Genomic DNA, 15,551 nt, shown 5'->3' with positions numbered 1-15,551 from the left:
GCTCGAACTCCTGACCTCAAATGATCCACCCACCTTGGCCTCCCAAAGTTCTGGGATTACAGGCATGAGCCACAGTGCCCACCAATGGATGGTCTTTATAAAGCCAGATTATTAAACCCCCCGAATGAGAGCTACTGAGCTCCTGGTTAGGGTCAAGGAATCCACATTTTAAACAACTTATCCATGTGATTCTTACAAACACTGGAGAGTCTCTTCTCTTGGGGTTATAGTAGTAACTTTCAAAGTCCTACTATTGTCCAGGTCCCAAATCAAGTCTCAGTGCTTGTATGAAGAAATCCTGCTTCACCTTGGCCAACACAATGTTCTCCTTTGTTTTCAGATGCTGAAACCCATATTCTTCATTTGTCACTTTGTTTCTGCCTTTTGTGTTTTATGTGTACCATCATCTCCCCACATGGACTGTGTATAGTCTGTTCTAATTCTCTCTTATCATTGATTCCTGGCACTGGACAGACACGAACAATGTTTGACAGAGAGTCATTCTCATAAACTAGATTAAATAGGTATGGGTGCCCTTATGAGAGGTATCCAATTCTTGTTTCTCTGCTATTTCAGTTCTTCTTGTTTACCTAGTGAGGTGCAGAACACATACCCAGAGGTTAATTTGCCCTTTAATTGGGGACCTTAACTACTGGACTTCAAAATTTCAAGAATTTACTGCAGTGTGCACAGCTAAATAAAGGAAATCCAACAATTAATTATCTGCAAAACACAAAGAAAGTTCTTGATTGCAAACCCAAGACCCTACCATTATTCTCCAATTTCCACAATGCAAGGCATTAAACACTTAAATCAAAGTATTGTATTAGCTTTATCTCCTGGTGGAGGCCTTAAAAGACACAAATGCATTACGGTGCCATTAAAGAAGTGGTTTGTGGAGTTGACTGGGTTACAGGGGTTGTACCTAGGCTAACAATCTGATCCACTAGCAATAAATTGTTGGTCTAGATATCTGGTTGCCTTCACACTCAGCAATTGGCATTTACGTGACAATTAGTTTCCTTCTCAAAATTGCTTAGGTAATAATGCTTTATTGCCTTCCATTTATAAAGACAAATCCTTCTGCAGTAAAAAGACAGCCACAAGAATAAAGCATATGTAATGGTGGTATTCCATAAATTGACCAATTTTTCCATTAGAGCTTTACAGATTTGAAAGACCTTAGTCTCCCCACAAAACTTACATACAATGTGCTTTTCAGGGTAATTCTTAAACAGTGAGTGACATTCATATTGAAAGCAAGGTAATGAGTAGTTTGAATGGCTACAGGAGGGCAATTTTAGGTGCTTGTTTTATTTTAAAGGAAATAACATTGGTCTGTAGTTAATTTTGCCAGTAGTGGGAAGCTGGAGTAGGCTCCAAGCCAGCAAGCAGACAGGATACCTCTGTCTCTAGGGAAAATGCAATTGGAAAACAGTCCCTATAAGATAAAAAGATAACTGCATTGATTCAGATCTCCTCAGCCTCATCTTCTTGGAGGCTGTATTTGTGTGTCTTCGCCTGATCATTTGTGGAAGAAATCTGCTTCAGCTCAGAATGCTTTTCATTTTCTTTAAAAGGTAGAGGAATAATAGTATAATGAAAAATATATTGCTTTGGAGTTGATTACTTTTTAATAGGAAAAGAACACTGTATTCTAGATAAGAATTAGCTGCATGCCTTTGTAAAGAGCAGTATCAATCCAGGCATATATATTTGTATGAAACATGTTTAGAAATGCTATGAGCTAGCTGTGGTATTTTTGTTGTTGTCATTGTCATTATTGTTATGCCCTGGCTTCTGAGGATGGAGGCAAGGGCATGTGAGTTAGAGTTTTGTCTCCATAAGAATAAATGTTTGTCCCTTAGAGATTTCCCATTTTCAACAGCAGAGCAGGCTAAAGCTGGAAATATTAAAATACACATGACTTCTCGAAGACAGTTGGATGCCTTTAGCAAAAAAAATCAAAAACTTCAAAAAGGGTGATTAACTAAGTGCCCAACAGGAAATTCAGAAAAAAATAAACCCTAAAATCAATGTATTTTATTTTCTAAATATCACACTAAGATACTTATTGGTAAGATATATACATATCTCTGGACTATAATTTTTTTCTGGAAATGGATATCTCTGACCAGTGATGAAGTCCACTATTGAAAAAGTATAACTCCTTCACTGTTTGCTGTTAGATTCTAAGATGGGCTCTGTAAACTCTGTAAGAAATGAATTTCTTACCTACCCAAACCCCTCTCCCATCAAATTCTGATTTGATGAGAATTCTCTAAATGAGAATTTTCACCTTCTAACCTATTGAAATTCAGTACTGTGAACAAATATTACAACTTTATACCTGTCTCAAAGGCTATAATTGGAGTACTATGTTATTTTAATACAATCAAGATGATTTTATGCCTATATACCTGTACAGACATACACAGCAAATGCACATCATCTACCCCACACACACAATAAGCATGCATCACACACACACACTGTGCACACACAGACTCCCACATGCACCACACACTCACAAACTGCAGTCTCTGTTATTGTTGGCTCATCTACATTCTCACTCACGTGCACAGCACCCTTTATTTTCCAAGAAATTTCTAAATACCGTATACGATTAGATTGGCACAAAGGTAGCTGTGGTTTTTGCCATCATTTTTAATAGCGCCATTTTAAAAAACCACTATTTTAAAAATAATCGCAAAAACCGCAGTTACCTTTGCCCCAACCTATATTTCACAGACATTGTCCACTTTGAAAACTGTACATTTAGAAATATGAGGTTTTGTCGTGTTCATTTAAACTCCCCCAGACAAGTCTACTCTCATTGGTAACTTGGAGCTGCTCAATTGGGTTGACCTTTCTAGCAGGAAGCAGTGAGCCTGAGTACCACTAACTTTAAGAGCTCTTCTGCAGGGCTGAGGCTCAGGAGAGACCACAGTGAAGGAGGAAGTAGATACTTGCTGCTTTACTTCCTTTAAGCAGGGTGTACACTGGTTGAGCTGAGCCTGCAGATGCACCATGGACCAGCCTTGTTTTTCCTATGACAGAAAGGCTGTGCAGCAAACTAACCTGCAGGCAAATGGGGAAATCTACTGGAAATGGAAGAGAAAAAAATAAAATGAATTATCCAAGCATTCTGCAATAATGAAGAAGTAATCAACGGCAAATGCCAAAAAGCTCAACAGGTTAAAAAACTTGGAATAAAGATAAGATGTAATAAGGAAGTAATAACTGAAGTGGGAAGAAATGAATAGGAGGTGCCTTACCAATTGCTCAATTTAGGACTTGCGAATCCTGTCATCATGTACATGTGTCTAAATCTTAACCACTATGTTTCTAGTTACTCTAAATTCCTAATGGTACTTTTGGGGCCATTTTAATGGAATGGATTCAAATGCATTGTCAATGAAAGCCAGGTTTCTGCCCCCCAGTTGCTTAGATTCAGTGATGATGCCATTTCCAGATTTGATAGCCTATCTAATTGAAAATAGTTAGAATTGAGCATGTTAGAACATAACATAATTGAGCATTTAAAAAGGACTTTCACATAGTATATTGACTTTGTTTGCTGCCTTTCCTCCACCATTATTTTTCTTCCTTTCTTCCAACTTTGTTGAGCTCTCCTGCGCCATTCGACTTCTCACCTTTATTTCGACTTCTCACCTGTATTTCACTGCCAGTATTTTCCAGTAAATGATCTAGAAGCCAATTTTCCATTTCCTCCCACTCATTTCTTAGTCCCGTTGCAACCTGGATCTCAGTGGTCAGTGGAAACCACAACCAAAGGCCAAGTGTCTTTCTCATCTACACCTTCTTCTCAGTACATCCTTGATGTTAAAATTAAAACACACGCATACAAAATTCGAGAATAAGACGTAGTAGACTGTATTTTAAAGACATCCCCTCCAGACTGCCTGATTATTCAAACATGAATTTTCATACAGCTGTGAAGGGACTTTGCAGTCATAAATTAAGGTTGATCATCAGGTGGCCTTAAAGTAGAGAAATGATTCTGGATTGTCCTGGTCTGATCACATGAGGCCCTGAAAGCCAAGGCTTTTTTCCCTGGCTACAGCAGAGAGATACAGAAGAAGAGATATGTTAGGAAGGTGAGGCAAAAGGAGAAGTTAGATTCAAAGTGTGAGGGATTCAGCTGGCTATTTCTGGTTTAGAAAGGGTCCTTGAGTCAGGGGATGTGGGTGGCCTCTGAAAGCTAAGAATAAGCCCTGGCTGACAGACAGCAAAGAAATGGCCACCTCAGTCCTACAACTGTAAGGAATAAATTTTGCCAACAACCTTGCATGTGCCTGAAAACAGCTTCTCCCCTGGGGCCTCCAGAAAGGGATACCACCCTGTTGACACTTAGGTTTAAGTCTTGTGGTTCTCCAAGCAGAGAGTCAGCTGAGCCGCACTGAATGCAGATTTCTGACCCGTGAAAACAAATCATAAATGGAGGTTGATTTAAGCCACTAAATGTGTGGCAGTTTGTTACAGTGGCAATAGAAAACTAATACAGATTGCCAGAACTTTTTCTTAGGTTTCTGACATTTTAGCATTCAAATTCCCATGTCTCTAAATCATGGTTAAGTGTCCCATCTTACTTAATTTCCAAACATCTGGCCTCTTCTCTACTGAAAATGGCAAACTTACTTTCTGACTGGACACCATGGGACCAGACTTTGAATTCTTATATAAGAATATATGAGACTGTGCGTTTTGTATGTACATATATGCATGCATATATATGTATATACATAAATACATACTTACATAGGAAATGACAAATACCCATTATGTTCAATAATAATAGTTTATGTATATACACAGATAGGAATCTTAGCCATTATACATACACATATATATATTTTGTTCACAACTCCAGGGACTCACATATATTGTTTCACAGCAGCCCTATAAGCTATAAACTAATTGCTCTATTCTTACATATAAGAGTTAGGCAGAGATAAGTCAAATACCTTGCTGGATGTTATCTAATAGACAGCTGAAGATTTAAGCACAAGTATGTCTAGATCCAAAACTGCAAGGTCCTTAGTTTTCAGCCTGTCTATCTCTCACACTGAATCTTTTTAGACGTTGCCAGGCCCTACATCCATCTCTGTTCAGATGCCATGCAGCACCTTCCTTAACCTCACCTGTCCAGGACACTGAGGCTCTGTAATGCCTCCGTAATTTCCCCTTTTATCTCTATGCCTTCTCAGTATTTCCTGAATTGCCCTCCATCTACCATATGTAAAGGAACTTCAAGACTGTGTTCTTAATTCTGTTAATCTGTTCTCCAAAAATTCAGTTTACTTTCAGACTTTTACATTTAGTTCTTTTCATGACTTTCTGCTCCACGTCTCCAGTCCTAACTTTTTCTTAAGTTCCAGGCACACATATAACAGCTGGACTTTCCCTTTTGACGATCTTCTGGATGCAACATTCAACATGTCTAAATCAGCATTGCACATTAAATAAAGAGGGGAAACCCTCCCTTCTTACCACCCTTTTTCCCTCACTCATATTACCCATCTCCTTCATGGCCAGTCAGAAACCTGGCATCTTTGAACTTCCCTTCTGGCTAAGACGGTGGGCTCAGTAGCTGGACCCCCTGGACTTACATCCCAGCTCTGCTACTGACTTTGGGCCAATTGCTTAATTTCTCCAGAACCCAAATATTCCTCTGTAAAACTGGAGTGGTGATAACAATGATAACAATACTGACCTCACAGGGTTGTTGGATGGTTTAAATAGGTTCCATAAAAAATTTAGACCAGCATCCAGCACATAGTACTTGCTCAGTAAATTTCAGCTCTCATTTTTTATTTAATTGCTAGATCTTTATAATTTCCCTGAAATGTATGGTTATGTTTCTGTTGCCTAATTTTCTGTATTCCACCGCCCTATGTTAATATCTAGATTAATGCAAACCATCTCTGGATCAAATTATCTGCAATCCAGCCTGCATGTAGCTACCGAATCAATCTTTCCAAAGCACTGTTGTAATTATAATTCAAAAATCCTTTAGTGGTTCCTCATGATTTCAGGATACAGTGGAAACTTTTCCTTATCTTGGCATTCAAAGCCTTCCACGAACTAGCTTCTGACTTCTACCTTCAATTGATTCTATCTCTCCTCTCCTATTTAACCCTGGGCAGTAGACAGGCAGATTTCTAATTTTTTCTTAAATATTCTGCTTTGGCCTGCCTTTTTGCCTTTGTTGTAACTAATAGTTATGCATACTATGTACCAGGCAAGTCAATGTGTTGATATTTTTAAGATGTCATTTTATTTATCCTCACCACAAACCTATAAGGTAGTGACTATGCTATCCCTATTTTACAGATGAGAAAACTGAGGCCTGGAAAGGGTGAGTGATTGGCCAAAGGACACACAGTTAGGAAGTGATGGATCCAGGATTTGAATCCCAGTTGATTCTGTAATTTTAACCATTCTACCTTGATGCCTCCCCTCTGCTACATTTCCTTTCCAGCAGGATGCTTTCCTCTGCATTCATCTCTTTGATTCCCACCTATTATTCAAAGCCTACCTTAGAGATATCTTTTCTATAAAGCTTCCCCAGACTCCTTCAAACTCTAGTGAACTCCTCCGTAGGATACAAGCTTCTTAAAACTAGGAAAGATGTTTTATTTTTCTCACAAAGTTCAGCGATGTCTTGAGTACAGTACTTAATAAATTCTGATGATTTATTGGTCTTGGATTTCTTTTCTAATGAACTTGGAGGCATCTCCTTGTAACTAAGCCAACAAATCTCTGATTGCTCCTTATTACTGGTTCTTGCCCATTGTCCTAGCTAGGACTTTTGATTAACAATATGTTTCTAAAACTAAAGCAGAAAAGAAATGTGTTGGAATGGTGTGGAGTGTCTCATAGAATGGTTGAGAAACAGGCTTGGTCTAGAAACAAGGAGAAGAAAGCCTGTAGAGGGCCCAACGGTACCATCCCATGGAACACTCCATGCCATTCTGCTGGATTTTCCCCTCCTTTGCATCAACACAGACTCTGTCTATCTGACATCCCCATATGCTGCCGGGTGATGCCTCTTTTTGCCAATATTTCAGGAAGCTATGATTAGCAGCTGAGGAAATGGAGAAATGAGTCATTCTCGTATTGCAGAAGTTGAAAAGTGGGAGGAACTCTAGGATAAAGAACTGTGGCGCCTAAAGAGGAATAGAGGACAAAATAGATGCAAATATTGGACAGACAGAAAGTCGCTTAACAGTTTCTCAAGATTATTCAATGCTTTGTTATAAGACAGTATGCTCATCTTCTAAAACTGTGATTCAGAAATTTAAGGCACCATTGTTGGATGGATCCACAGGTGGTTTTCAGAAGTTTGTGACTCTTGACCATGCATGCACATTTTCTGAGTGCTTATATTTTTCTGATGAGTGGGTTCATAGCTTTTATCAGATTTTAAAATGAGCTCATGATCTAAAAAGGATTATAAAATACTATTTTTAGCCATCAACATATACACATAATCTAACCCCAGGAAATCAGGTGATCCAGAGTCAGACTCTCATCACACCATATAAGGAAAAAATAATAAATCTGAAGATTCTGCATGTACTATAATATACCTGTTCATCTGTCAGATGTCAAAGCATTACTTTGAGGGTGAAATCTGTTTAGCACTAAAGACATATGGTGGAATTTCTAAATATCAAATGACCAGGGATCAATGGACTTCTGCTCGGTGGAATCCTTAGTTTGCCTAACTAAGCCAATTACAAAGTAATGATATAATTTATCTCCCCAGCTGTCATTTTATAGCATCATGCTATTTTTCTGATTGGTTTCAAAAGAAGGTCTTCTCAGTCTGCGTGCTAAGACAGGAATAATCAGAATCCCTTTTTCCCTGTCTGGCACAAATCACTGCATGACAAAGTAGAGACAGGTGAATGGCTCAGGCCTGGGGTACATGTGTGCCTATCAACTAAATCTAATTATTACTGGGGAAAAGAGAACAGCCTAGTCCTGTGGCCTCCAAATATTTCTGCTTCACCTAGTAGAAAAAAACTGAACATACTCCTATATTGTATATCTGTTTATCAATTATATGGCTTTTATCAATAGCTAATATTTCAAAGCACAATATATAGATGAGACAAGGTTCATTGTTAAGCATAATAAATGTAAATCCCTAATTTATTCTTTATTAAACATATATTTAACTAATATATACTGAAAGCCTTTTGAGTGCCGCGTGTTCTAATCACTGAGGACCCAGTGAATGAAACGAAATCGCATGCTCATGGAACATACAGCCTGGTAGAGGAAGAGACCCTGAGTAAAACAAATAAATAAACCGTACAGTTGTGTTACGTGTCAGTGACTGTGATGGAGAAAATCAAAACAGGAAAGAGCATCTGGGTGGGTTTGAGGGGAGAACTGCACTTTTAAATTAAATAGCCCCAGAGAAAGGGCTTGAAGATCTAAAGATGAGGGAACTAACTCTGTAGCTCTTTGTAACTATTTGACATACAGATTCAAGGAGTCCTTGTCTGTGTGCATTCTATTAAATAATAGTCAAGCATATTTTCTTTATTTAGATAGCCAATATACAAAAAATTCTAATATCGTCTTCTTGTTCTCTAAACAATCACTTTGGGAACTCCCCTCGGAAGATCACTTATTTAGTCTACACTTAACAAGAGCAATTGCTTTAAACACAATTCTCAGACCTCAGCCATATTATTACAGTTGACTTTTGGGGTCTAACCAGAATTATAAAGTTTGGGTGGCTGTTTTGACAGCCATGGAGCCCTGTTGTCAATTAACTGTTCAATTCAATCTTGATTTGGTTGCATGGGTGGTTTTACATCATATGGTTTGTTTAGCTGTGAACAATTCTCTTAAACGTCCAAAGTCATTTTGTGTTGCTTTATTGCAGGTGAAGAGGGAGGATATATGCACAAAAGCAGTATCTGAACAGCTGGTAGTTAGTTACTCACAGGAAGTGGTAACTTGACAGCTTTCCTTTCCTTTCTGTTGAGTTACATTCATGTAGCATGAGCATTTCCCTTTTTACCAAGAAGAAAGATTTGTTCAGCCTGGTGACGCTTCAGAAGAGAAGAGTTTAACGACATCGATATTTTGAAATATTTTGTGACTCAAATTATAGCAATACGATGAGTTTTCGAGGGAAGGTTTTTAAACGGGAGCCCAGTGAATTTTGGAAGAAGAGACGAACTGTGAGGAGAGTAAACCAAGAAGAAATCCACAGATTTAGTTCTGTAGGTATCCAAATGTCAATGTTCTGCTTTCCATCTTTCCTTCAATCCTTTCTTTCAAAAATGATTAGCTCTACAGTGGTATTCTAGCACAGGCTGCTGGGTGAAGTCTTATATGGAACAGAAGATTCCATTTGGGTCCTAAATATTCTCTTTTACTTCCATCATTATTTTTGAAGTCACGCTGTTCTCAAACCGCATGTAACTCTTTTAAAATATGTTCATAGAGAATTTAATCATTAAAACATTACTATAATATTTGGAATTTAAGGTGATCTTAGTATTATGGTACAAATTAAAATTTCTGAAGAAGTTATTCTCTTTATTAAAGAAAAGCCTCTAATTGCCTAAGGACTCAGTTGATGACATGTATATGGTTGTATTTTTAAAAAATTGTCATTGCTCTATTTTATCATATGCCACTAATTATTTATTTTAAAATTCTTAGAAAGAGCAATCCAAAATGTGAAAGAAAAAGTAAATAAGCATTTGATTAATAGAGCCAAGGAGGACTTTAAAAAGTGATACTTTTAAAGGTTTTAAAGGTTAAAAAGATTTGGTTTTGTTTTGCTGTTAAAAATATTTCTGCCTTATTGTTTGCAAACAAAATGAGAGCTTGAAAACCTGTACTTATTACAGAACTTTACAGATCTATAAACTGTAGAATGTATAGAACTTTACAGTTCTATAAACTACTGACAGTTGAATATCAGAGCTGATTGTTAGAGCACTTCAGTGACTTTCATGTAAAGTGAAGGGCCCACTTTGTATGTTAAATGGCTGCGGCAATATTCCTGGGTAGCTTATTTTAGAAGAATGTTCATTTCACATGGTGGGTCTGGCTTTGCTTGGCTTTTTCGGAGCAGGGTTTCTCAACCTCAGCGCTATTGTCATTTGGGGTCTGAGAATTCTTTTCTGTGGGGGGCTATCCTGTACCGTGTAGGATGGTTAGCAAATTCCTGGCTTCTATCCATTTAATGCCAGTGGCAATCCCTCCCCAGTTGTGACGACCAAGAACATCTCCAAACGTTGCTAAACGTCTCCAGGAGGGTGATCACTGATCACCCATATGAAAACCACAGTTCTAGGGGTGAAAGATCTTTTTGTTCATAGAAACATCTTTAATATAGAAACAGAGATGGCTTTTCAAAAAAAAAAATATATATATATGCACACACACACATGCATATATATAGGCTCTTTATAAATATGAATAAGTACATTGCCTCTCAATGAATAGAGGCCCTCTTTATACTAACAATTAGTTGACGGTAACTTGATATTAATAGAGTTTATTAGAGGTCTGCTCAGAGGGTTGGTACTGTGTTGTTGTTTGTTCAGTTTCTATCTCAGGAGTGTGTGTCTGCCATTGGTGAATACATGCAGTTGAGCCCCTACCCTTGTTCACATTAAATGTAGCTCTCATCTTTCCACTGGGTATTTCATAACTGGAATATGCAGAGTCCTGGACCTGACCTCTTTCTCCCCATTGGTCAGAAATAAGAGCCTGGACCTAACCACTTCCTCCCCACTGGTCAGATATATCTTCCCTACTGACTCCAAAAGAGCCTCGTCAGCCTGTTAAGGAGAATAACTGTTTCAAAATATTGCCTGGTTTGAGATCATTTTTAACTTGAGTCTTGTCCCCAAAACATAATTTCGCTGCTGTATTTATCTCAATGAAATTTAGAAGTAGCATGGATTATGTCACCCTGAGAGTTATTTCTTGTGTCCACTAAAAGAGAAAATGCACAGAAGAACATGTCTATCTTACTGAGACCACACATACAGTGTTGGCAAGAGGACAGTCCCCAGAGTCTCACCATATAATGAAGCTAATCACTGTATTAAATATCTTAATTGAATTTGAACGTATTGCTACTGAGTACTATGGGAAGAGCGGCCAGTAAGGACGCGGTATTTTCCCACAGCATTCAGTTAGCAATGCATTCAAATTTAATTAAGATCATTCATACAGTGATTAGCTTTCTTCGACGACAGAAGGCACTGGGGATGTCCGTGCTACAGTTGCCTGCTTTTGGTCTGCCTAAGATAGGCATATCTACTTTCACAGGTTGTCTCTTGTATTGAGTACGGGATTGTCTGATCCATCCTTAAGTATTATCCTGAGATGTGCTTTTCATTTTGGAATCCAAGAAAGTGCAACGAGTAATTAGAGCACTAGGATTTGAAACAGATATCATGAGGAAGTCGTTCTCCCTGCCGCTCTCACCTGCCATCTATATGACCTTGGGCAAGTTACTTAAATCACTCTGAACCTCAGTTTCCTCTTCTGTAAAATGCTTATAATAATACCTATCCTGCATTAAGATTGTTTATTAGAATTCAGTTTGGTACTGTGCATTCTGAACAGTTACAAGTGTTGTGTTGTGTAACTTGAACAGTTACAAACAAGTTACAAGTGTTGCCAAAGTTACAAGTGTTGTGTAGTGTTATTAAAACTAAGTAAAATATTTCCATTTCCAAGGACAAGGGAAAAGGGACACTGAAATTGTCTTTCTAGTGCCTTCAGCAGTTGAAGTCACTGGACTACAGGTCACGCTTTTCTCCTGGGAATCTTTTTTTGATAACAGTACCACCTAGGAGACAGACTTCTGAACTGCATTAAGCTGAGTGCTTGAGGTCCCAGATCTTTCTATGTGTCAATACAGTTTATTTCAGAAATACCATGGTTTTTTTTCTACCCAGTCTAAGCAGAGTTTAGCTGAAACTCACTCACAGCCTCATTGTACTGTGCCCAGCACATTCATCTAAGATTTCTAAAATCTAAACCGGCCGGGCATGATGGCTTATGCCTGTAATTCCAGCACTTTGGGAGGCCAAGGCAAGTGGATCACAAGGTCAGGAGATGGAGACCATCCTGACTAACACGGTGAAACCCCATCTCGACTAAAAATACAAAAAATTAGCTGGCCGTGGTGGCACGTGCCTGTAGTCCCAGCTACTCGGGAGGCTAAGGCAGAAGAATCACTTGAACCCAGGAGGCAGAGGTTGCAGTGAGCCGAGATCGTGCCACTGCACCCCAGCCTGGGAAACAGAGCAAGACTCTGACTCAAAAAAAAAAAAAAAAAAAAGGAAAAGAAAAAAAAATCTTAAACCAACATCCCTAGACTGGCTTCAGAGCCTATTCATTTGAATAGTGATAAGGGAAGGAGCAATTCAGTTGACAAAATGCCCAACAAATAAAGATGAGACCTAAAGTTAAAGAAGAAAGCAATAACTTCTTTTAAACTTTTGGATATACTCATAAATTGTAGTGAAAGAAGAAAAAAGTGATTGTTGCAGATACTTATCATATCTGTTTTTGTGATGATCATGTAGATCTTGAACTCAAGTCATTTCTGAATCGAAAGAAAATTTAGAAATGGTTTAATTTTACAGTAATCTCAAATACCTATCCAGAGCTCTGTGACTTCCTAAGAATTATGCAACCCAAATTTTATACCCTCTTGACCCAGATGGACTATTCTGTATATTCTGGGTTTTTTTCAAATGCTATTTGAAGCTGTATATTTTATGTAGAATTTTTAGTTGTTTTGAAAGTTTCCCTTATTAATCTAATTTTCAAATGTATTGTCTGAGAAATGCCACTTATCACAAACAACATACAATTGAGAGACTAAAGTTGTGTTATGAAAAAAGCTTAAGGAAAAGTGAAATTGTCATGTTAGATCATCAAGTAGAACTTCTTCCCTTAATTTTTGAAATGTGTGTGGTGGTCTGCAGTTGATGGTTTTCTTTTTAACTGCCTTTCTATTTTTATTTTATTCTTTTTTTTAACTAAAATTATTCAGTGTGATCTCTGGTGCAAAGGAAGTCAATAAAGAGATCATTTCCTTCCTAAATTCTGTGTCCTAATTTAGAAAGATTAAAAACAGAATTAAGTTGAATTACTATATCAATCATCTGCACAGTCATAAAAATATATGAACATATTTAAATGTGATTTGTTGTTTTTAAGTTGTTACTGGTTTATGGGTCATTAATCTGCAGGATTTCAAAATATTTGGAAAACTGGATACCCATGAAAATTCATCCTCTTATCTTTAAAGTACCTATTAGCACCTTAATAGGAAAATAAAAATGAAAACTATAAGTAGAGGATATAATCTGAATAGCTTTAACATATCTCTAATATACATTATTTTATATTGTATTGTACTATTATTGTTCAAGTCAGTTTTTTCTTCTTGAATCTTCCATGCTAATGTGAGAAGCCTCCCTTACTGGTGATCTGTGCTTCGTTAGGTGCTATCTCTTTGTTTTGTACAACCATTCATAGGGCGTTGCTTATTTAGGCTGTTGTGAAACGAGCCAGTTAGCTGAAAGAAGCAATGGATGGGGTTCCAGGAGCCAGGATTTTGGTTCTAGGAACAATGAAACAAGGCTGAATCAGGGTTGAAACACAAAGGAAAGCAGGAATGAATGTTGGAAATGGACAGGTTGAAGAATGCAAAGAAGCAGGAGTAACCGGGGGATGTGAATTCAATCCAAGAAATGGAGACGTGAGATTTGAAACTTGGTCTGCCTAAGAATCCAGGTGAATGCAGATCAGAGGACCTGGGTTTGAGCCGCAACACTGAACAGTTAGCTCATGTGTCAGGGAGCTGCAGAGAAGCTGCTTCCAAAATGGAAATGAGAGGAGTACCTGTAATTTAACCAAGAATGGTCTTCCTTTCCCTAGCAGCTGACTGCGAAGGGAGGGAGAAGAGTTAAACCAGAAGTGAGCCAAGCTTCTGAGCATGGGCTGGACCGTTTGCTAGAGAAGAGGAGTAGCAACAGGGACAGGAAGGAGGGTCATGATCCCAGCAACCCTTTATTTCCTGGAAGGTGGTAGTGGTACAAAACTTCTTAATTTTAAATATTCCCTCAATTGGTGGCAATTGTCATTGTGGATGTTGACATACACACTAATAACATTCATTATATGGTTCCTTAAATCTACCCTTTCATTTTCTTTCCCTCCTATAAACTTTTTTTGTTTTTTTGAGATGGAGGCTCACTCTGTTGCCCAGGCTGGATTACAGTGACGAGATCTCAGCTCACTGCAACCTCTGCCTCCCGGGTTCAAGAGATTCTCCTGCCTCAGTCTCTCGAGTAGCTGGGATTGCAGGCGCATGCCACCACGCCTGGGTAATTTTTGTATTTTTATTAGAGACGGGGTTTCACCATGTTGGCCAGGCTGGTCTCGCACTCCTGACCTCAAGTGATCCACCCGCCTTGGCCTTCCAACGTTCTGGGATTACAGGCGTGAGCTACCACACCCGGCCTGAGCCACCAGGCCCGGCCTGGTCCTCTTTCCCCACCACTTTGTTCCCCTGAGGTGCCTGGTGACCTTATTATACCAGCCCCAGCCTTCTCTTGCCGTTTGCTGCAGAAACTCAAAAGTGGAGCAGAAATAGTATGCCAAATCACAGCTCTATTCCAGAATCCTCCCAACAGGGAGTGAAGAAAAAGCATTCCTGTTTTCTGTTCTCTGTTCTGCAAGGCTATGTTCTTTGCTGGTGGAGTGGAGTGGAGTGGACTACAGGCTTCAAACTGAGCTGGGTTAGAATGTCAATTCTCCCATCAACTTGCAGCCAAGTTGTTGAAGTCTTCAAAATCCAAGCTTACTCATCTAAAAAAAAAAAAAAAAAAAAAAAAGAGCAGTAATGATCTTTTCCAGGGTTGATGTTGGTATTCAGTGAGAGAAGATATTAAATACTGATTATGGTCTTTGCCATTGATTATGTATGATAGTGGTAGTAGAAAAATAATAACCATTATTGGCATTTACAGGGTAATTTATTTTAAAATGGTAGTGCATATTGTTACCATTATTATCAATTATTTGGGATGACTGTTATTTCTACAAGAAAACACACATGAATTAGTTTTACTATAATAAATAAATACAGCAAATGTGACTTGTATGATGAAAATGGGGGGAGGAAGAAAGGTGAAACCCCTATAATATACAACAGATGAGACATACCTAAATCATTGCTAGCTTAGGTGTGTCTGATCTGTTGTATATTGCAGGGGTTTGCCGGAACTTCCAACACAACCAGGCACCTCCTACAGAGAGCAAAATTATAGTATGTGACTATCGTCACTGAAGGTAAATGGGGTCTTAAACTCAACTTTTGGCTTCCAGATATTCTGCTGTCATAGGAGAGTGATGGGTTGAATGGGTAAGGCTTAGTGGAAAATTAGAGATCGGGGCTGCACTGAATGTATTTCCCTGGAGAACCAGGAAGGTTCTTAAGCCCCCATTTTCAG

The 15,551-nt window shown here is 38.4% G+C and overlaps 1 protein-coding gene across 23 annotated transcripts in view; it reads left to right on the top strand.

The window, feature by feature from the left end:
- DOCK10 (dedicator of cytokinesis 10) overlaps positions 1 to 15,551 on the top strand; it is a 277,887-nt gene that overhangs the window by 86,201 nt on the left and 176,135 nt on the right. For 3 of the 23 annotated variants that reach the window (XM_063790808.1, XM_003309478.7, XM_054679429.2), the window contains exon 1: positions 8,913 to 9,272. The exons of 16 other annotated variants lie outside the window; for them this stretch is intronic. In XM_063790808.1, the coding sequence (XP_063646878.1) occupies positions 9,168 to 9,272 (105 nt within the window). In that variant the 5' untranslated portion in view covers positions 8,913 to 9,167. Of the gene's footprint in view, positions 1 to 8,912; positions 9,273 to 15,551 lie in introns of those variants that run through there. 4 more of the 23 variants (XM_063790813.1, XM_063790812.1, XM_063790811.1 and 1 more) reach the window with 2 other exon arrangements.

The sequence above is a fragment of the Pan troglodytes genome, chromosome 13 (assembly GCF_028858775.2).
Source record: "Pan troglodytes isolate AG18354 chromosome 13, NHGRI_mPanTro3-v2.0_pri, whole genome shotgun sequence".
NCBI classification, from domain to species: domain Eukaryota; kingdom Metazoa; phylum Chordata; class Mammalia; order Primates; family Hominidae; genus Pan; species Pan troglodytes.
Note: the sequence above shows the minus strand (reverse complement) of the source record. Positions and strands in the feature narration are given on the sequence as shown.